This window comes from Gopherus flavomarginatus, chromosome 24, assembly GCF_025201925.1.
Source record: "Gopherus flavomarginatus isolate rGopFla2 chromosome 24, rGopFla2.mat.asm, whole genome shotgun sequence".
NCBI lineage: Eukaryota > Metazoa > Chordata > Testudines > Testudinidae > Gopherus > Gopherus flavomarginatus.
Window position 1 is genome coordinate 14,755,487 of NC_066640.1, and position 20,218 is coordinate 14,775,704.

At 50.7% G+C, this 20,218-nt stretch overlaps 1 protein-coding gene across 6 annotated transcripts in view; it reads left to right on the plus strand.

The window, feature by feature from the left end:
- The window catches only part of COMP (cartilage oligomeric matrix protein), a 52,989-nt gene that overhangs the window by 26,294 nt on the left and 6,477 nt on the right, over positions 1 to 20,218 (plus strand). Inside the window, exons 2-13 of one of the 6 annotated variants that reach the window (XM_050934456.1) lie at positions 5,185 to 5,430; positions 8,399 to 8,487; positions 11,479 to 11,530; positions 13,419 to 13,591; positions 14,800 to 14,937; positions 15,041 to 15,118; positions 15,267 to 15,425; positions 16,042 to 16,146; positions 16,838 to 16,945; positions 17,548 to 17,707; positions 19,582 to 19,704; positions 20,106 to 20,154. In XM_050934456.1, coding sequence (XP_050790413.1) covers positions 5,352 to 5,430; positions 8,399 to 8,487; positions 11,479 to 11,530; positions 13,419 to 13,591; positions 14,800 to 14,937; positions 15,041 to 15,118; positions 15,267 to 15,425; positions 16,042 to 16,146; positions 16,838 to 16,945; positions 17,548 to 17,707; positions 19,582 to 19,704; positions 20,106 to 20,154 — 1,313 coding nt within the window. In that variant the 5' untranslated portion in view covers positions 5,185 to 5,351. Of the gene's footprint in view, positions 1 to 4,905; positions 5,431 to 8,398; positions 8,488 to 8,893; positions 9,023 to 9,292; positions 9,469 to 9,508; positions 9,806 to 9,825; positions 10,078 to 11,478; positions 11,531 to 13,418; positions 13,592 to 14,799; positions 14,938 to 15,040; positions 15,119 to 15,266; positions 15,426 to 16,041; positions 16,147 to 16,837; positions 16,946 to 17,547; positions 17,708 to 19,581; positions 19,705 to 20,105; positions 20,155 to 20,218 lie in introns of those variants that run through there. The other 5 variants (XM_050934457.1, XM_050934461.1, XM_050934459.1 and 2 more) reach the window with 5 other exon arrangements.

The following is a 20,218-nucleotide window of genomic DNA, read 5'->3' on the forward strand; positions in this document are numbered from 1 at the left end:
CTTCTGTCTATCCTTAACTGCTAGGATGACTGGTCAGCTCCATTTTTATATACTGTATGTATAAAATCTCCATGAACATAAGTCTCCATGTATTCTACAAGAGCCTAGGATTGTCTTAATATGAGCACCAGTTTATAAAGGACATTGTCAAGTACTTTGTAAAGTACTTACTATTCTAAAGGTTAGAAGTGTTTATTTTTCTCTTCTTTGTTTAGAAGATGTCCACCCTTATAGGCTTGAAAATCACTTATTTTTCCTTCTGATTTTGTCCTTCACTGAATATTTTCCATCCTCTGTATTTCTAATCGAACTTGAAATCAACATGAACTTTTTGTTGTTTGTGCACTAGCCTCGCTACTGGTGTCAGCACAGCTCTGGGGACAAGGTGTACATTAAGTTCTGCTACTGCACAGGGAACAAAATATTGTTACACTAGGGCCTACATAAACATTGGCTCTTCTTCATTCTTGTCTCAGCAATATTAAAAACAAGACCCTGGAAATTGGGAAAACCTTTTCCCATTAGATCAAAAATGTTTAAGGTATGTCAGCAACTTTTAATATGGCCCTTGTAAGAAAAAAGGCAGCCGTAAGCTCTGTCTGCACACTCTCTAGTCTGCTGTGTATTTAAGCTGTTAGAATGTTGGCTGTAGGGAGATTTCTAGCTCTCTGACCCAAATAAAGAAAGGTGCAGGATGAGTCCAAGGAAAATACGAGTAGGAATGATCTCACCCTGTGGGGACACTGTGTGTCTGCTAAACTCCAGACAGACATGTAGAAACCCTCACTATTTTCCTATGCATGTGTACACTCCTACTATGAATGAGAGTGGAAATGATTTCCAGAAGCTGTTCTGGAAGAAAAGTGACCTATAACTTCCGAAGGAAAGGCTACAAACATCAAATGTCTGTGTCCCCATGTTACATAGAGATCTGTCTAGAAAAGGGATGAGGTTTTATCTGTATTTAACAGGCTTTGCACTGCATTTTCAAAATCCTTCCATCTGTCATCATTCTGCATTGTACTGGTTTACCCACCTGGAGAGAAACGGACAGAGATGAATGTGCCGTCAGTGAGTTTCCTGCATTCAGAGTGGGGCATACAGCTTAGCATGTCCGTAGCTACTTGCATATGCCAAGAGCCTAGTGCTCCTCTTGCGCTGCAGTATCTCCATGGGCTTCATTGGGGTGACTTGTGATTTACGGTAGTGTCAGTGAGAGGCAAATCAGGCCCAGATTTCAAACATGGTACCTAAGAAAACTCACTCAAGGGGAATAGTCCAGGCCTGTTGCTTTGGAGACCTATCTTCTGTATCTTGCTGAAAAATTCTGTATAGTGTGTGTGTATATAAAGGAGGGGGGCAGAGGGGGAGGATTTTCGCTTTGTTTTGTAGAATAAAACATAGTTTGGCAAACACCTATATGCACTAGGAATGAGGCCTACAAGGGATTGGTGATGGGGAAACCCCTTCTGGGTTTTCAGTTCCAACCTGACCAAGTAGCTGGGGACTGACAGCTGCCACATCTGATGTGCAAAAAATTAATTGTGAGTGACGGAAGTGCCTGTTTCTAAAATGCCATCAGACATAGTTGCACAGGCGCAGGGTCTTGGTCTGGCTCCTTGCGGAAAGCCATCCAAGCCCCAGAAAGAGACATCACAGTTAGCAGTCTTGGCACAGAGGCTGAGGATTGAATGGGCAATGGAGACTGTCCTTTCCTTCCAGCCCTGAGAGCTGGATCCTCCACCGCAGTCCATTGGCAATGGATTGGTGTGCAGTGAAAACGCTTTCCTGACTGTCACGGCTCCCCAGCACCATACAATCTGAGCCCAAGTAACAATCACTTTTCTCTCTCCTTCACAGGTGGGATTTAAAATGAACAGATTGGTGTGTGTGTTCTGCTAACTTCCCTATTATTTAGCTTAGAAAGGCACGGTTCTACACTGGGCAAATTAATGAGGTCTCCAGGGTCCACTGATGGCTTTGTTAGTATTAGACTATTGTGTCCTATGGGATGGAAGGTAAAGGAAGAAATGTGGCTGGGCTCTGTTAGTGGGGGTCCCAGATGTTTTCTACGGCTTTACCAGCCAGCAGCGGCAAGCGTCACAGGTGGGAACCCCGACTGTTGTTAGTGCTTCCATGATTTCATCTTGTGGGAAGGGGCTAACTGCCTGGAAGGAGGAGTTTGGCTTGCTCCTGCTGTCCCATGAGCCTGTCCCAGATGCCATTCACCCCAGGTTTGCATTTGTTTTTCTCCCTCCCAGTGTTCTCTTTAGGTTTTGTTTTCAGTCCCCAGACTAACACGGAAGGAAGTGAATTAACATCTTACGTTTGTTGTTTCAGAGGTTTGTTAAATCACTACATGGTATGTGAAAGTCATGCGGGTTTCACACACCAGTGTGGGCAACAGGCTCCCGAAGCCCCAGGTGAGGCATGGGGTAGCCACGGCAGGAGAGGTGTTCGAGCTATAACTGCTGAGTCCCAAGCTGAGGGGGCAGGATTGCTGCTGATGTCCCTGTCCCCCCCAGGACTTTGCATGGCTCCAGGTGCTGCTCCCTTTCTGGTTAGGGGCTGTATCAGTTCACATGTCCATTCCCCAGGGGTTGGCAAACATCTGGTTTGGAGAGGAGACATGAGGCAGGTCAGAGACTTATCCTTTTGGTTTCTGAAATTTTATTGCAAAACTAACAGTGCAAGACAATAAAACCCTTATGAATTCCAAGGGAACAATTCCTGCATTGGTCTAACCACTTGCTTTAACTGCCTGTACTTTTTTTTATTTAGTTTTTGAAGGGCAGTGCGTGTCCTCGTTTGCCCTTCTCTGGGCTTGGCTAGGAGATGCAGAGGGGCCAGAGCAGCACTCACTGTGACATGGCATCGAAACTCCTGTTTATGGGGCGTTCGACCTTAAGGATTTTTATTGCTCTGGTATCATTAAGCAATGCCTCACTTGGATGGCAGAAAAGGTTATTACTGCACAGGCACATTTTATTTGCTTTGGTTTGAATGGTTCCAGTTTTTATTTTTGTAATGCTGCGGTTTTGATGAGCTGGTCTGTGTCTATACAGATACAGATATTTCTCCATGTTAAGCAGATTCTCCCATGTGAATTCCTGCTGGGACTAGCTCACAAGGGACCCTTGTGTGCGCTGCTCATTCCATGTGGGTTACATCTCTCTCATTCTGTGCTTTTCTTCCTTGAACCAAACAGGTATTTTGGAGAGTCGGTGCTGGGTCTGGCATTATAGCCATCAGGCTTCTGTTAAAGTAACATGCTTCCCATCAAACTCTGCCACCACCAGAAGTGGCACAAATGGGTCCCTTGTTGGCCATCCAGCAGGAAGGCCATAGGCTGAGTGGGCCACAGACACTGAACAACTCTCTTTCCCCTTAGCAAGAGGTCTTTCCAAAGTAGGCTGGAGGGATGGTAGCTGGGGGATAATGTGCGGAAAGCCTGCATGGTGGCTGCCCAAGTGATACGTGTTCTTGGGACAGAAGACTTGGGCTTTAGGGCTGTCAGTCCAGCATCTCTGACAGAATTTAGTTGACTGAAATTTTTTGGCTTAAAAAAAAAAAAAAAGGTAGGGTTGGCTTGCCTAGTGAGTGGCCCCGAGAGAGGCACTGGGTTGTTAGTGAAGATCTGACAGTCACAGTGGTTTTGCTTTGGTTTGCCATGAAGGTGCTGGAAAAAATGATGAAAATTGCAGTACGGGTGGGAAGTGACAGTTATTTTCAATTCAAGCTGAACTCCTTTTGTTTACAGCAAACATTTTATGTACAGCATCGTTAGCATTCCTAGGGGCTCCTGACCCAGCTGAAGCCAGCCCTAGTTGGCTAAAGATGACTCTTGTGTGTTTCAGACAAGTTAAGAGTCATATAAAGGCTGCTTAACAGCTGCAAATTTACTATATATAAAGGCTGGTTCTACAAAGTAAAAACTTCCTGTTCCACCATTACTGGAACATAAAATTAACCACTGCTGGACTGCCACCTTCACCAGTGGGGTCCCTCCACAGCACCTCACCTCCCACTGTAGCACACAGGCTATGTGGTCATTTTGTCTTCAGACCTTACCAAAAGTTTCAGATGAGCATGCAAAGGTCCTGCTGCTCCACCAGCCTAGGAGCCCAGAGTGCCACGCTCTGCGGCTCTGCTGTTTGTGGCAACTCCAAGAGAACAGCATGAATGAGAGGCTGCCAGAGCACAGCTGCAGCAAGTCAGAGTTCACAATCCTCCTGTGAGTGTGCACAGAGCAAGGAGCAGCACTAGCTGGCTTTTGTCACTCCTGAAAATCTTCCAGTGTGGGCCGCAGTGGTACTCATAACTTCCTCTTATTCTGATGACACCGAGAGGCTCCTGCCCTAATCCCCATATGGGCAGGGTCATCCTAAAGCTGCCTTGTAAGTGGATTTTTGAGTCCTCCTGTGTTTGCTGTGTGGTGAATTTGGTGCTGGTGGAAGGTGCTGGATTGGGAGTCAATTATCCACACAGTCGGACCAGCAAAAGGAGCAGCAGAAAGAGCTTTTCCTCCCACCACCCTGCCAATATGCTTCGTTCTCCGTAGGAGCGAGGGTAGGAGTCCGTGGCCTGTTAAGTGCTGGCCTCTTCTGCAAGATAACTAACATGAAGGCCAGGTACCACCGCTTGTGTTGGTGGTTTGTGCGACAGGGACACTTCACCTTCTGACCAGTTCAGAGTAGGTAACCACCTTTGGTCACTGTAGCCCCCAAAACAGTCTGTTGCAACTTGGCCCCTGGCTACTGTAATAGTCTGCGCCGAGCCTGTGCCCCATGGGAAGCCACTGAATGGGAGACATATGTGATGGGTTTGTCCTCTAATGGCTGGAAGAGGATGGAACAATACAGCAAGTGGTAGAACTGTCTTTTGGGAGTCCAAAGGACCCTGGACGAATCTCTAGTTAAACCCACGTTCACTATAAGCCAGTGTGTTCTTGTGAGCAATGCTAGAAGGAAAATGCCATTAGAGCCAGGACTATAAATTCCACCCTCCCCGGCCTGCTCCATCCAAAAAAACAAGTCACTGATCTAAAAGGGAATCCATTTAATTCTGGAATTTTCTGACCTTTTTGTGGTGTAAGATGGTTTTAAAAAAACCACTAAGCTGCTCTCCTGATGACTTTTTCATATTGTTTACTTTTGTAACCCTTCTCTGTGGACTGGGAGCCAGAAATGACGTCCACTCCTAGTCCAGCATCAGAGAAGAAGAACTTCAGAGAAAGGAATGCAACTTCATAAACAGCGAACCACAGACACTAATGGGGAGCAGAGGCAAGCCTGCAGGTTAAATTCCTTGCAAGAGAAGCCCACACGTTCTCACCTCTCTGGGATTCAAGAATGATTTCGACTCTAGCCTTCATTTTTCTCCTAAGCCTCTGTTGTCCTTTTGCATCAAGTCAGATGACAGATGTAGGAGGTAAGTGGGTTTTAATTACCTCTATGTGCGCGGACCTTCTCTGCAAACACTGTGAGAAAAAGCAGATGACTCATCAACCATAGCTGGTGATACCTGAATTCGATTTTTATCAGTTGTAGCTTCATATAAAACCTTGGGCCAGTTGGTTTAAACGTTCCAGTCCTAGACTGTAGTTTTTCCTCTATTTAACAATGTTTTGACAAATTAAATCTCTTCCCCTTTGGCAGCTGGAACTGACCAAATTTTTGTTATTTTGCAAATAGGATAACGTGCCCCTGGCAAGTCATCTTTGTTTTGCAAATGATGAGATTAAAGACCTGTTTGCTGCAGGATGTTCTATTGCAGATACCTGGGATTTCTGTATGCTCTGCATACGCACACAGCTCAGGGAAACCCTATCGTCTAGGCTAGGAATTCAGCCCTGGGTGGGATTCATGGCAGTGCTTTGTTTCCTGAGCAGTATGGTCAGGACTGTTGCTCAAGTCATGAGGAATCTGTGATTCCCATGTCAAGCAAAGCAAGAACAAAAAGAGCCAGTTCCAACGGGCGAAATGCGATTGCAAAGAGCGCGAGGGAGCTCAGGAATATGGGCTGCAAACTAAACGGCATGTCTGCAAATGCTCAGATTGCCTGGGGGAATCCCACTGGGACACCTGGCTCCTTGGGCGCATTATGCAACCTTTTCCACTGTTCATTTTAAAATAGTACTGGGCTCCTAGGGACAGACAAACCCGTTCAGATAAAATAGAACCTTAAGCCAGAACCCTCACAGAATAGGTTTGTGAAGTCAGAAAATGTTTGACCACCCTCCACTCCCTACTGGGAAAAGCAGGTTTCATTTGATGTTTGACTTAGACACTCTTGTGGTATTTGTCGGTTCGTTTCCTAGACCGAATTGTGCTGGAAAGGTGACAAATATTCACCCAAACTTTGAAATACTTGTCAGAGCCAACCTTCCAGACATTCAGGGTTATTCATTACAGAACATACAACGTGCTGTATGGAGTCAACTACATGGACCTTCATGTCTGCTATCCCGCCACTGGAGTTGGCAGATACCTCAGGCTTCAGAGGAGGAGGACAGTCTCTTTTCCTATAATGCACCTGCCCAATTACACAGTGCTGTGTGTGGATAGGAAATTTCCTTATTGCTCCCTGTGCGAGGTACCGGGGGATCAGGTTGGTCAAAGAAATGCCTTGAGGAGAGAAGAGAAGAGAAAAGAAAGAGTGGTGGTCTCCCTTTTGGGGTCAGGAAAAGAGCAGCACAGCTGACCCATCTGTCGTGGCCTTTACTGAGCGATTTGTTAAATGTGCTGTTCCCCACTGGAGCAGAGATGAGCTTTGCAGCATGCCTGAAAGGCTACCCTAGTTTAGGTTCTAGCGCCCAGAACCAGAATGGTTTTTAAGCACCATTGATTGCAATGGACGGTAGAGGCTTAAATACCTTGGCAGAGCTGGACCTAAAGACCAAGTTGTGAGGAACTGAAATCTCGAGCCCAGTTCCCCTCCCTGAAAACCCAGGGGCTAATGGCAAGAAATTTTATTTGCTTCGGTGACCCTGCAGCTTATGGCTGCTATGGGACTGCATGAGGACAGAGGCAGTCTCTAGGCAGACAAGGCCAAAACCACTCAAGACTTCACGGGTTAAAAGAAATGCCTTGAATTTCATTGCAGAACTGACTGAGAGCCAAGGCAGGTCGCAGGCTGTCATGTTCTGAATTAGCTGCGATTTCCAAATGATCTTCAGGCCCAATCCCGTGTGGCATGTGCAGTGGTGTCACCTCACAGACACAAATGCATGGACAATTGTGCTGCGTTATAAATCACGTGACCCTGCCCCCCCCCCAGCCAATCAGTATCCAGGAGTATATACTAGACAGAGACGCTCTCACTCAGCATGGCAGGGGATTCGAGTGAACTAGCCACAGGGGTTAGTTAATTCAGCTGGAACGTTCCCTTGTCACGAGCAGGACCATCAAATATTTCAAAGAGGAGCCAAATCAGAATTCAGAGGGGTTGGTTTTGCCCAGTGGGGACCTGGGAATTGTTTTGCACACCTCTGTTCAATGCCCCTGGAGCGGCAGTGCCTGCAGGTGCATGTGCCTCATCCCTTGCACGTCCCAGAATCCACAAGGCAATTCTATGCCGGGGGATCTGCTGCTGTCCACAAGTGGGCAGGCGAAACTGCCCCGCAAAGCACCCTTAACGCAGTGGATGAAGAGCCTCCTGGATCTTAGGAACAGGGTGGGCTGTGCCCCCCGGGCAGCAGCTCTTCTTTCTATGCATGGGCACAGCCTTAGGGCAAGCTGATGTTTGGTGCTGCCCCTCATAGAATCCTCCACTGCCTTGGGCTGTAACCTGCCTTCTGCCTACTCAGCAGCACACCCCTTCTATATGCAGCCAGCACAAAACCTGCCTCACGAACTGTTAGTCCCACAGCCGGCACACAGGCTGGCCTGGCAGTTTAGCGGTGGGGCTAAGTGTCACCTTGGCAGGTTACCCAAACGTCACCCACATCCTCTCCCTCCCTGGAGTAGGGGAAGAGAGACAGGGAGGTGTGTCACCCATCTTGCCTTTCCTGCACCTGTCACAATGTGCCCAGTAAATGCATTATGGAAGTCGATGGTTACCCCTTGAGGAAGAGGGGTCTGGTTAGTGGCTTTGGGGTGAAAGGAAGACAGGTTCCTCCTACGGTTTTAATGTTGATCACGTTACCAGGTACTCCTTGAAAAAGTCCCTGCATTCTCGTCTCTGACTCAGCGTGGTTGAAGTCCAATGTAATCTTCCTTCTAGCGTGTGCAACTCCTGATTACTCTCAGCAACCGCCTCCTAGCCCCAGACTGGGGAGGGGATCCTCGCTAGTGGGTTGTAATTATTTGGAGAGGCATAACAATTAAGAATCAGTAAACACAATGCAGAGGTGAGCAGACCATTTGGCATGTTCCATTACTGATGCTCCTGTTTTCAGTAGGAGGGGATGTCAGGCACCAGATGCTCGCAGAGATGAGAGAAACTAACCTGGCGCTGAAGGAAGTCAGAGATTTGCTGAAGCAGCAGGTACGTGAGAAAGCGGTCGAGGTCTCTCTCACACTGTGCCAGAGGGACCAGGGAGGCCGCTGCCTCACACACTGGCCTGTTGAACAGGGAGATCAAAATGGTATTCTCATCCCATGCAAGGGTAGGATCCCCAGGTGACCCCCACACCTAGCTCTGAGCATCGCAGAATTCTGAGATAATTTGGATTCAAATTTCCATGCAAACTGCTTGGGCCCTCATCTTACAAAAAACTAACACAAATGAAGAATTATTTTTGTACATGAATAGACAGACAGACTGGACATATATCACTGGAGTAATGCATGGCGGGGCCAGTAGGAGAATCATTTTTTCCTTGGTTTTGTGGGCTTATGAAATCAACAGGCAGAGGCCAGGCTGGAAGAGAGAGGAGCCCATTCAGCCACCGAGTAAGGTCTAGGAAACAGAAGTCACATGGGATCTGAACAAGCCTTGTATTCACGCTCTGTTTCCTCCTGGTGCTTTAATCCTACACCTCGCAGGCTCCAGCAGCAGCTGAGGGACTTTGGAACCTTGGGTGAATTTAGATCTTGCCTGTTTTACCAAGGAGGTGGCAATTTGTCTGGTCAGCTCCTTTTTAACTCCATAGAAAGGTTCCATTCTCCCTCTCTCGCCTCTGTTCACAGAAGGCAGCAGCCTCTGCCTGCCAGAGAATTGGAATGGCAGCCAAGCCCCTGTGCCAGTGCAAACTGGGCAGCCTCTAATCTGCAAAACCATCTGTTGCACTGAGTTACTCTCACATTTCAGGCTGTTGCATAAATATTCAGTGTTTGCTAGGAATCAGGTCAGACATGGCTCCTGGTAGCCTGGGGCAGTGCTTTCCAACACGCCCTTCAAGCTGAGCGTGCTTCTCCACACAGGCTTTATTTATTTATTCTGCCATGGATTCAGTCTCTAACAGACTCTCTCGAATGAAGGACTCACGCACATCACTAGAGAGCTAAGGTGGAAGCTTACACAGAGGTGCTGTTCATTTTGTTAAGTTTTTCTATTACTTTATTTTCCACAATTCAGCATTTCACACACCAGTAATGAGCAACAGGTGGCTATGCAGCCCGAATTCACAGCATCAAGTTGAATTAGAGGTGGTGCTGGATAGCGGTGCTCCAATCCTGCTCCAAACTGTCTCACTGGCTGGAATGCTTTGAATTGAGGATTTGGGTTTGGTGCGACATCTGGCTTAGATTAAATTATTCTAAACATGACGTGACGATTACTGTAGCCCCAGGGTAACACTGGATGGAGGAAGAGTCTGGTGTAAAGTGAGACCCTGCCCTTGTACGTAGGAGCTGTGGGCGAGGTATGAACAGGTGCTTTTGTGTGGGCACAATCCTGATCTATGGTGATGAGAACACAAGGTCTGTGGGTGCTGGACAGAGACCAGGGGATGGCGCTTTGCAGTCTGACTTCTCCCCTTTCCTCACTTGGGCAGCGCTGCTCCCTCCGATGTTATGGAACCGCGGAAATGGGAGCTGGAAAAGACCTATGAAGTCATCTAGACAATTCCCCAGCCAGTGCACTTTGTCCGCTGGGCTCCCAGGCAGTCAGGGTCTGCCATTGCTATTTTTAAAGGTGCCTACGCTGAGTGCAAAGTCTTGCCTTAAAACACCTTAGCTCATGCATTTTCCTAGTTGCGATGGGGCCACAGATGAAAGGGGTGTTTTGCCTGGGACCTAACTGGTGTCCCCAGAACCAGACTAAAGCCTTGGGCTGCTCCTGCCCTTGCTAGCTGCTTTATCTGGGTTATAACCAGGCTCTCTGGCTTGGGTGTAGCTTTAGGAGAGCTGGGGTCATGGAGAGCCCTGCAGTGCTGGGTTCTACACGTGCCTTGAAACATATACATCGTTGTCTGTGCCAGGCCAACATCCTTTACTCCACTGAAGGGACAGCCTGTCTCTACCCCCACCACTGCAGATTATCCAGATATTTTTTAATGACCCTGTTGATCTTCCCCCACCCCCTCTTTGGATTAAAGGAACTGGCTAGGCCGGTGGCCAGTCCCTTGCAGCCATTTCAGTGACTTCTGCCAGCTGCTTTGCTTTCATCCTCCCACACTAGAAAACGCAGCAGGTTGCTAAGTGAATGGGGATGGAGGAGGGCGGTCCCTGGAGTAAGTGCCTTTGGGAGGGGAAGAGCAGGACTGAGCCTTGGTCTCAGAGCAGCTGTGCACCAGCTGTGGCACCTGCAGTGCTGGGCAGGCTGTCTGACACCCCAGATATTTGGAGAGTCTCTGCTCTCCCTCGATTTCCCACCTGTCAAACCAGGCCCTTCATCTAGTGGCCCCTATGTGACACTAATTAACCCCTTACCAGGGGCAGCTCTAGGCATTTTGCTGCCCCAAGCACAGCAGGCAGGCTGCCTTCGGTGGCTTGCCTGTGGGAGGTCCCCGATCCCACGGATTCGGCGGCACACCTGTGGGAGGTTCTACCGAAGCCACGGGACCAGCGGACCCTCCGCAGGCACGTTGCCGAAGGCAACCTGCCTGCTGCCCTCGCGGCGACCGGCAGAGCGCCCGCCATGGCTTGCCACCCCAGGTATGTGCTTGGCATGCTGGGGCCTGGAGCCGCCCCTGCCCCTTACTGGCCCTGACTTTCCCTTTCATGCCCTCCAGCTTAGAGGGGAGGTACAGCTGCAGGAAATAGCACTCAGTGCTATGAGGGAGAAGCCCAGCAACTTGCACGAGTATGAAAGCCCCTGGAAAAAGGAAACATGTCTCTCCCCTGGCCCATGGTAAGCTCATCTCGGCAGCAAGGGGGGCCTGCCTCCTCTAGGCTGAAGGGTGTGAGAGAGGTGCGGAGGGCAGTCTCAGTCCACACAAGGCCCACAACTCAGGTTTTGATGCAAGACTACACCTCTTGTAAACAGACGTGTAGAAGTGTGCAAGTCCCTTCTGGCGCTGAAAAGCCTCAGTGCAAGCGACGTGAATGGGAGTGGAAGCTTCTGGCTAACTGGTGACTCTTGTTTCCTTCCTAGATTAAGGAGATCACGTTCCTGAAAAACACGGTCATGGAGTGCGATGCCTGCGGTGAGTTGCTCCGTGAAATGCCCCAGGCCCAGCTGCTCACTGCTGCCTCCTACGTTTGTTTAAACAAGCAACAGACCATCACCTACCACAGCCCCCATCAAGGGGTTGGCTTGTTCACATTCACGAGAAGTGCCCTAGGATAATCCTCAGACTTGGCAATGCCCCTCTTCGAAGCACTTCATAACCATTAACTAAGCTTCGTGACCCACTCCTGGGAGGCAGCTGAGGATAATTATACTCAGCTGTGATCTAGGGAAAGTGAAGCAACTTGCCCCCAGGAAGTCAGTGTCAGAGTTGGGGTTAGAACGTGGGTATTTCTGGACCCCAGCCCTGTGCTCAGGTCTTTTTCCTAGGATGTCACCCCCTTAGCAATCGCAGGCGCAACAATTAGCTGGTGCAGGGGCTGGGAGCCGCACGCGCCTACATAAGCCTCTTCCCTTCTGCCACCAGGCCTTGCCCAGACACACATGCACTAGGTTAATTACACTGCTGTAAAACACTGTGTGGACAGTTGTCTTTTAGATCAGCTCAGATGTGTTCCTAGTCAACGTAAGCTAAACCGCTGCTCTTCACCTGAACGCGGCATGTTCACACAGCCTTTCACATCTGTTTGAAAATCAGGCGTCAAGTTAAACCTGTGCAGTGCTGCAAGGAGGTGAGCCCGGAGTCCTCTCGATTGCCGGCTGCCTCGGGAGCAGCCTTAGTCCACACAACCCCCACCTCTTTGTACCCTCAGCCCTTGATAGACTCTGTTCCATAACAGCCCTCTGCCGGGCCACGCTGCACAAGGCAGGGCAGTCATTTCGGTTTTCAGGTGCCTACAGCCTCCTGTCGCCTAATAACCCCACGGGGCAGGGGTTCTGAGGGGTAGTTAGGGGCGGAAGTGGGAGGGGGCGGATGGGGGCAAGTTTGCTAGTTAAGAGTTGGCCACTCCTGAGCTGTGAATGAAATGGAACATTACTCTGTGCCAGTCCTTCCAAGCCACTTCTGCCTCGGCTGAGCAAGGAAACAATCAATCAGCATTTTGTACATCAATTGCTGCCTGCTCCCCACTAAGTGACTTTCTGGACTGAGATTTACTTCCAGTGTACTTGGTTTTAGGAGAGTGCAGTTGAGTGAGATGTTCCGTTATTTGCCAGCACATCTAAAGAACACAGCAGTAACTGGTTCCACATTTCTGCAGCAAAAGAGATTAGTCAGAGCCTCTGGGAGCCACTGTACAGAATCCCATTCATCCACAGCAGTTGTTTTAATAAGTTGCTCATAAAACTGTCTTGAACTTTCTTCTCCTCACTTGATCTTTGTCTTCCCTGCTCATTACTCTGGTTACCAAAGAGTCTGGGGAAAGATGGATTACTTGGCATTCCTGGGGCTATCCTTCGAGCTGGCAGGGCCTTGAACGAGAACACTTCATAGCAGCCCTGCAGCTCTAATCCATACTGTCAAGGCAGGCTGGGTAACAGTCCTCTCATGGGACAACCTTGGAGCTTCAGAAATAGATGCTAATCTTAGATCCCCAGCCGGGAGTTGTACCAGCCCTCCCTTCTGGGGCCAGTTCTGGACCCTCTGCTACCCTGGGGAGTCTGGGTAATGGGTGTGATGGTTAGGCGAGCAGGATTGAGAAGGATGTGGATGACATTAATGTACCAGATGGGGAGTCAAGATTCCAGGCTGTATTTCCCACTGAGTCTGAGAGGCCTCAGACAAGTAACTTCTTTGTGCCTCAGTTTCCCCATCTGCAAAATAGGAACATCACTGTTTTCCCTCCCAGGGCTGAGAGAGATCATTCACTATTTGTGAAGCACTATGAGAAGGCCCCTGGTAAGTGTAACATAGGATAGGTGCTGTCTGTGGCAGCTCTGTTCCTAACATGTTTTCTATTCTTCAGGTATGCACCCAGGGGCAATAGGCCCAGGGATCAGCATAACACGATTTCCCAGATGTTTGCCAAACTCGTGTTTCCCTGGAGTTACCTGCACAGAGACTGACTCTGGCTTCCACTGTGGACCCTGCCCCCTGGGCTTCACAGGCAATGGGACCAACTGCACAGATATCAATGAGGTCAGAACCCACCTGAAGTGAGTCACTGGACATTACAGAAACCTGTGGCTAACTCCTATCTGGAGCAGAGTAGGAGTCTCTCATGTTAGCCCTGTCGTCAGCAGTGGAGGTCACACAGTTACACTTTCCTGCCTAATGCAACAGACCAATGCCCTCTGTAATTTAACTGGAGTGGATGCATCTCTCATGTATTAAAACTCCCTTCTTCGTGCTCCATCCGAGAAGTCTTTAAAGGCCTGGTGTCTCTTTCTAAAAGTGATGCAAACAGGGGCCTGATGCAAAACGTTATCAGGTGAGGGTCGCTGGCCTGTGATATGCACCTCAGACTAGCTGATCATAATGGACCCCTGAAACCTGCACAGCAGGCTCCCTCCGAACACACTAAACCAGCCTCAGTGTTTCCAACCTGTCTCTGCAGTTTAAGATCAGATTCTACTAGGCAAATTATTTTTTTCCCCGATTCTTTGGCTAGTTGCTTACTAAAGACCGGTTTTATGTCCTTTGTACGGCCAGAATTTCGTTCAGCTGAGGTTTGTTGGATGGTAACAGGTTTCCTTGTTTAATGACACCGGGGATATAATGCACAAAGCTTAAATTAAAACGGTGGGAAAAGATGAAGCAATTTAAAATGAAGGGAAGTATAATCTTTGGGGCTGGAGGCACTGTTGAATGCTAACGCTCTCCTTCTGAGATGGGCAACTTCACCACAGTGCTGTGAATAAACCCTGACCCCTCAAAACCAGCATGGTCAATTATACAGAACTTCGGACTCTGAGACACTGCCAAGAAGGGTCAGTTACTACCCTGCCTGGAAACTAGACGCACCTTGGAAATTAACGGGAAGGAATCTTCTCAGTTGATTTGCTTTCCTTGTCTGCATCCTATTCAGCTTGGGAGAGCAGAGGACATGGGGAGCTAGGGTGACCCGACAGCAAATGTGAAAAATTTGGATGGGGGTGGGGGGTAATAGGAGCCTATGTAAGAAAAAGACCCCAAAATCAGGACTGTCCCAATAAAATCGGGACATCTGGTCACCCTATGGGGAGCTGCACTTTCCACTGGCACAGAAATTCAAATATCTCCATTCACTCTTGCCTGCCCCATGAGGCCGTCCCTCCTTGCCCTGTCCCGCCAGGGTCAGACTATAGGAATGGCTGGTTTGCAGTCACAACTAGCAATTCAGCAGGAACTCTCCTTCCTGCCTACAGTGCAGCACGAATCCCTGCTTCCCGAGAGTCAACTGCGTTAACACGGCCCCTGGCTTCCATTGTGACCCTTGTCCCACCGGCTACACTGGGCCAGCACCCCAAGGGGTTGGGCTAGCATTCGCCAGAGCCAACAAACAGGTACATCAAACCCCCTCATCCCATCCCCAAAAGCCACTTCAAGTGAGGTGGCTGCTTTCTACTGAGGTGCGATTCACCCTCCCACTTTCTCCTTCCCGGACAGGTCTGTACAGACATCAATGAATGTGAGACGGACAGCGCCAGGGCTTGTGTTCCAAACTCCATCTGCATCAACACTCGGGTAAGTAGCACCAGCTGGCCTGGGCCACTGCCCCTAGACACCCTGTAGCGTCCCCTTTCCGTTGGGATGGAGCAGTTGCACCCGCTGGATGGGGGTTCAAGCAACGTTTTCCCAGCACCCATCTTACTTCTTGTCGCTCCTCTGGCAGGGATCCTACCGGTGCGGGTCCTGTAAGCCTGGCTTTGTTGGGGACCAGATTGCTGGGTGCAGGAGCCAGGCGGAGAGACGCTGTCCCAATGGGGAACTCAGTCCATGCCATGAGAGAGCTCGCTGCATTGTTGAACGTGACGGGACCATCTCGTGTGTGGTGAGAACCAAACTGCCCTTCGCTTAGACAGCAAGGCCTTCGGGGGGGGACGGGGGGGCTGTTTTCCCTTCAGGTCTGTACACGGGATCCTATGTCTATCACTCACCCCTACTGGCCAGCATGTGCCACCAGTTCAAGTCTGTATCACTTCGTGCTCCCAGCGGAGCTGAGAGAGGAACTTCTCCGTTAGCACACCACAGAGCGGCCTGTTGCTCGCAAAGATGCTGCCTACGTGCAGTGAGCCAACACTTCCAGGTCTCTGTGTGTCCACAGCCCCTGAGCACTGCACTGATGCTGAAGGGGGGTGAGCCCTGTTCAGACTGGGCGCTAAGGTCCAGTGGAACACGCTGGGGCCAGGGGGAGCCCAGGGCTGCTGAATCTCTCTATGCCTCAGTATGCAGCTGAGAGCTCCGATCTGAACTAACACGTCACAGCACAGCTGCCTCTTCCAGGGGATAGCTCACCTGCGGAATGAGGCGTCCAATCCCCCAGGATTTGTGAGGCCAAGTGCAGCCCGTGGTATGCAGCCCTGCAGCCCGGCTGCATGTGCTCAGGGGAGCGGGTCTGCAGTAGATCTCTCACTGCACCCTCACTCCCCACATTTGCTGTCTTGTAGTGCATTGTCGGCTGGGCTGGGAATGGCTACGTCTGCGGGAGGGACACAGACATTGATGGATTCCCAGATGAGAAGCTGCGCTGCACAGACCGAAAATGCCGCAAGGTAAGAGACTGAGCAGGACACCAGAACAGAGCAGAGCAAGAGGCCAGCACTAAAGAGCTCAAAACGCAGGTCAGCTCCGCTTCCCCACCCCTATGGAACCACTGTCCCCCAAGCCATGCAGGCGAGTCACTCACAGCTGCCCTGGGACTGGCTCAGGAGTGACCTGACTCCCAGGGCAGGTGCGTTGCTCGTACCCGCCCTGGGACTGGCTCAGGAGTGACCTGACTCCAGGGCAGGCACGTCGCTCAGAGCAGCCGCCTCGGGACTGGCTCAGGAGTGACCTGACTCCAACGCAGGCACCTCGCTCAGAGCAGCCGCCTCGGGACTGGCTCAGGAGTGACCTGACTCCCAGCACAGGCACGTTGCTCTCAGCCACCCCGGGACTGGCTCAGGAGTGACCTGACTCCAGGGCAGGTGCGTCGCTCGCGGCTGCCGCCCCGGGACTGGCTCAGGAGTGACCTGACTCCCAGGGCAGGCGTGTCGCTCGGAGCAGCCGCCCTGGGACTGGCTCAGGAGTGACCTGACTCCCAGCACAGGCACATCGCTCTCAGCCACCCTGGGACTGGCTCAGCAGTGATCTGACTCCAGGGCAGGCTTGTCCAGGATTTTGTGGTTTGAAAAAGGGCGGCGGGGAGGGTGTTTGCACAATACACCAGCAGCTCAAGGTACTTCACGGCTGCTCTTCTGTCAGGATAACTGTGTGACCATCCCCAACTCCGGCCAGGAAGATGCGGACAAGGATGGCATCGGTGACGCGTGCGATGACGATGCTGATGGAGATGGGATATTAAATGCAGAGGTTTGGACTCTCTAATGCTTAGCCCCAAGCCGTGCCAGCACATGCCCACCGAACCCAGAGAAACAAGGAGGTCCCAGCATGCAGTGCTCCAGCTCTGCCTACATGGCTGGAGACCTGTAGCCTTCACCCTGGGGTGCTGAAGTTGAGGCTGGCGCTAATCAGGATGTGCCTCTGCTGGGCACAGCTTGGGCGGCCTCTACGGTACCTGAAGCAAAGGGGGCTTTCTGGGGTGAGGGCTTCAGATGTGCCCTGAGGAGCCATTGTTCTGTCCAGTGCTGACCGGAGGCTTTAATCCTCTCGTGAAACGATCAAGGCAGGAAGGGGTGGGTGTGGAGGAAGAGGGGGAGGCTGCGTTTGGATGAAATCGTGCTTCTCTGAGGGAGTGGCAGGGATGGGTGTGTCCCAGCTTTTCAGTGTTGGTCCTGGGCAAATGCTGGTCCCAGCTGAACATACACCGCTCCTGGGCTTTGCGACAATGCCTGGAATGAGGGCATCAGGCTGGGCTCAGATCGTTCAGAGTAGGTCTGTCCCGGGACCTCTTTCTGTACCTTCCCCACAGCCGGGTGCAGCTTCATCACGGCTCCCTTCCCCCCACCTCACAGGACAACTGCGTCCTTGTGCGCAATACGGACCAGCGCAACACGGACAAGGATCGCTTCGGTGACGCCTGTGACAACTGCCGGCATGTGAAGAACAACGACCAGCGGGACAGCGACAGGGACGGGAAGGGAGACGCGTGTGATGACGACATCGATGGAGACAGTAAGGGTTGGGCGGCTGGGACACAGACCACACCCAAACGAGAGTGGCGGTGCCTCAAGCTGGCCCCGGCCCCTGGGCCACAGACTGAGTCACATCAGGCAGAAACCAGATACTGGAGACAGGTGGCCTAGAGTGCTGCAGGAAAAGCACTAATTTCTGACTAGCTAAAGCCCTTCTAATCACTGTGTCCTTGGGCAGAGATTCACCTCCCACCAAGGACACAGGCCAAGAGCCTTCGCGGTTCACAAGAGGCCACAACGCACGCGATCTCCACACTGGCCCTAGATTCCGACTTCCCAAATCAAGAGCTGCAGCAGCTTCCACGTAGAAATGAAGCCGTTGGGCACGCTGAGTGGCTCCCAGCCTAGCCCGCTCAGTGGCTGAAGGCCTGCTGAGTGCGCCACCTGCTCAGGCTGATGAGGGAAAGTGTCAGGGCTAGGTCCTGGAAGAGGTTTGCTGGTCTATACGTCATCACCAGATAGCTGGGCTGGGGGTAAATGCACGTTTTCTAGAGCCAGAAACCACAACTGCCCCAGGCCTGGGAGAGAGGAAATTCCTTTATAGACTATTCCCCAGAGTCGCTACAACTAAGGAATCTCCCTGGCGCGATTCACTGGGGGAGAAGCTCATGGCATTGTGATAAGAAGTGAAGTCAGAGAGGTTGCTGAGTATATTGTGTCTGGCCTGTCTCAGACCTCCAGAAGATGCTGTTGGAGTTTTCCAAGTCTAACAGCCAATGCGTAGTAAATAAGCCAAGGCTAATACATAAAATCTGCTTTAGAGAAGTTTGGGAAAACACTGACAACTTTGGTCTAAACCCTCAGCAGCTGGTTACTCCTGGACAGAGAAGATGCTGTTTGCAGCTCTGTCACTCTCTGTGAGGAATGCAGGTTTGAGAACAGTTCCTCTCTCAGGCCAGCATGGTACAGATGTGTCTAGGAATGATAACATGGGTGAGATTTCTTTGTAAGGGGAAACCTGGACACTTGTAGAAGCAACTGTTAACAAGGAGAGCTAACACCCTGTGTACAGTACCCTGAGCCACAGGCTGGGAACTACCAGTCCAGGGCAATTTTCTCATCGGTCTCCCTCCCACTAAACACCTTTCCTTCCTCACCCCTCACATACCAGCTGGATATTTGGAGGACCCAGGAAAGGTTTAGCTCTCACCCAGCTCACAGAGGGGATATGGGCACTAGGGAGAATCCCGTGTCCTGGGGGAGATGTCACAGGTGGGCAGCTGTAACTTCTGGATGAGCATTCATTGCTTGGAAAACTAAAAAGTCTCCCACCCTTGGAGTGGCAAAGGAGGAAAAAATCTAGTGTGGACAAAGCCCAGTTTGGTGAATGCAGCGAACAGCTGTGGGCACCGTTTTGGCCTTTGACAGACATAGCTGCCCTCTGTAGGCAACTCGTGGTATTGCCGGCCAAAACTCAAGTCAAGTACGTTCACACCTCTAGTGCCAAAAGCTCAACAATTCAATGCTCTCCTTTGACCTCAGGTTCCCATCAGGCTGTTTACCTGACCCAAATCTTCTGTTTTCTTTTTGCCTCTTTAGTTAGTAAGGTTATACCGTGCTGAAAAAACTCATTTATGTTTACAGCATGTGCTTCTGCCTTGAACCATTAAAGGGTTCAAAATAATGTGGCCTCTGGTCTGATTTCAGTCCCCAGGGATGATTCAGCCCCAGAGAAGAGCCTTTGGAGGCACTGAAACACCAGGGAACATAAATACATTAAATGCACACAGAGGGGCATGAAGAACTGGGCCAGGCCCAGCTTCCTGCCCTCTTTAACCTAGCCAAGCTTGCTGCACCTGCCTCTCATGGCAGGGCTGGGTTAAAGGGCCCTGGCCCTGTGTTTGTGGCTTACAGAGATCAAAAATGTGGAGGACAACTGCAAAAACACCCACAACCCTGATCAGAAAGACAGCGATGGGGACGGAGTGGGGGACGTGTGTGACAGCTGCCCTACCATCAGTAACCCAAACCAGGCAAGTAAACGTCACTCCTGCTTGAGCTCTCATCAGCGGGTGTAGTGGCAGGGATGCCACCCACACTGCCCAGCCACGGGCTGCCTTGCTGGTAGCTCAATCTCTACTACAGAAGGGCAGCCTGTAGAGACCACAGCTTCCAGCATGCATGGGCCTGATGGAGCAGCAGCTTTGCATCCTAAAATACTGCTCTCCATGACTGTTGCAGGGAGAAATCCACCAGTTCACCATGAGCACTGCAGAAATTGCTTCCTCTGTGGGGCCCTCTTCACCTCGCCAGCGCTAAATATCAATTGAGGGGGCAGGTGCTTAGGCCCAAGCAGTCTGTTCTTCCTTGGGAACTAAATCTTCAGTCCACCTGGGGCACGTTTCAGCTGATGGTTAATGTTTTGTTTTACCAGGAAGATGCTGACCATGACCTCGTGGGGGACCTGTGTGACACTAACCAGGACCGGTAAGAACCAGCTGCCCCCAGGCTCATTTGGGGAACAAGAAACAGCTGCTCTTGAGACAACTAT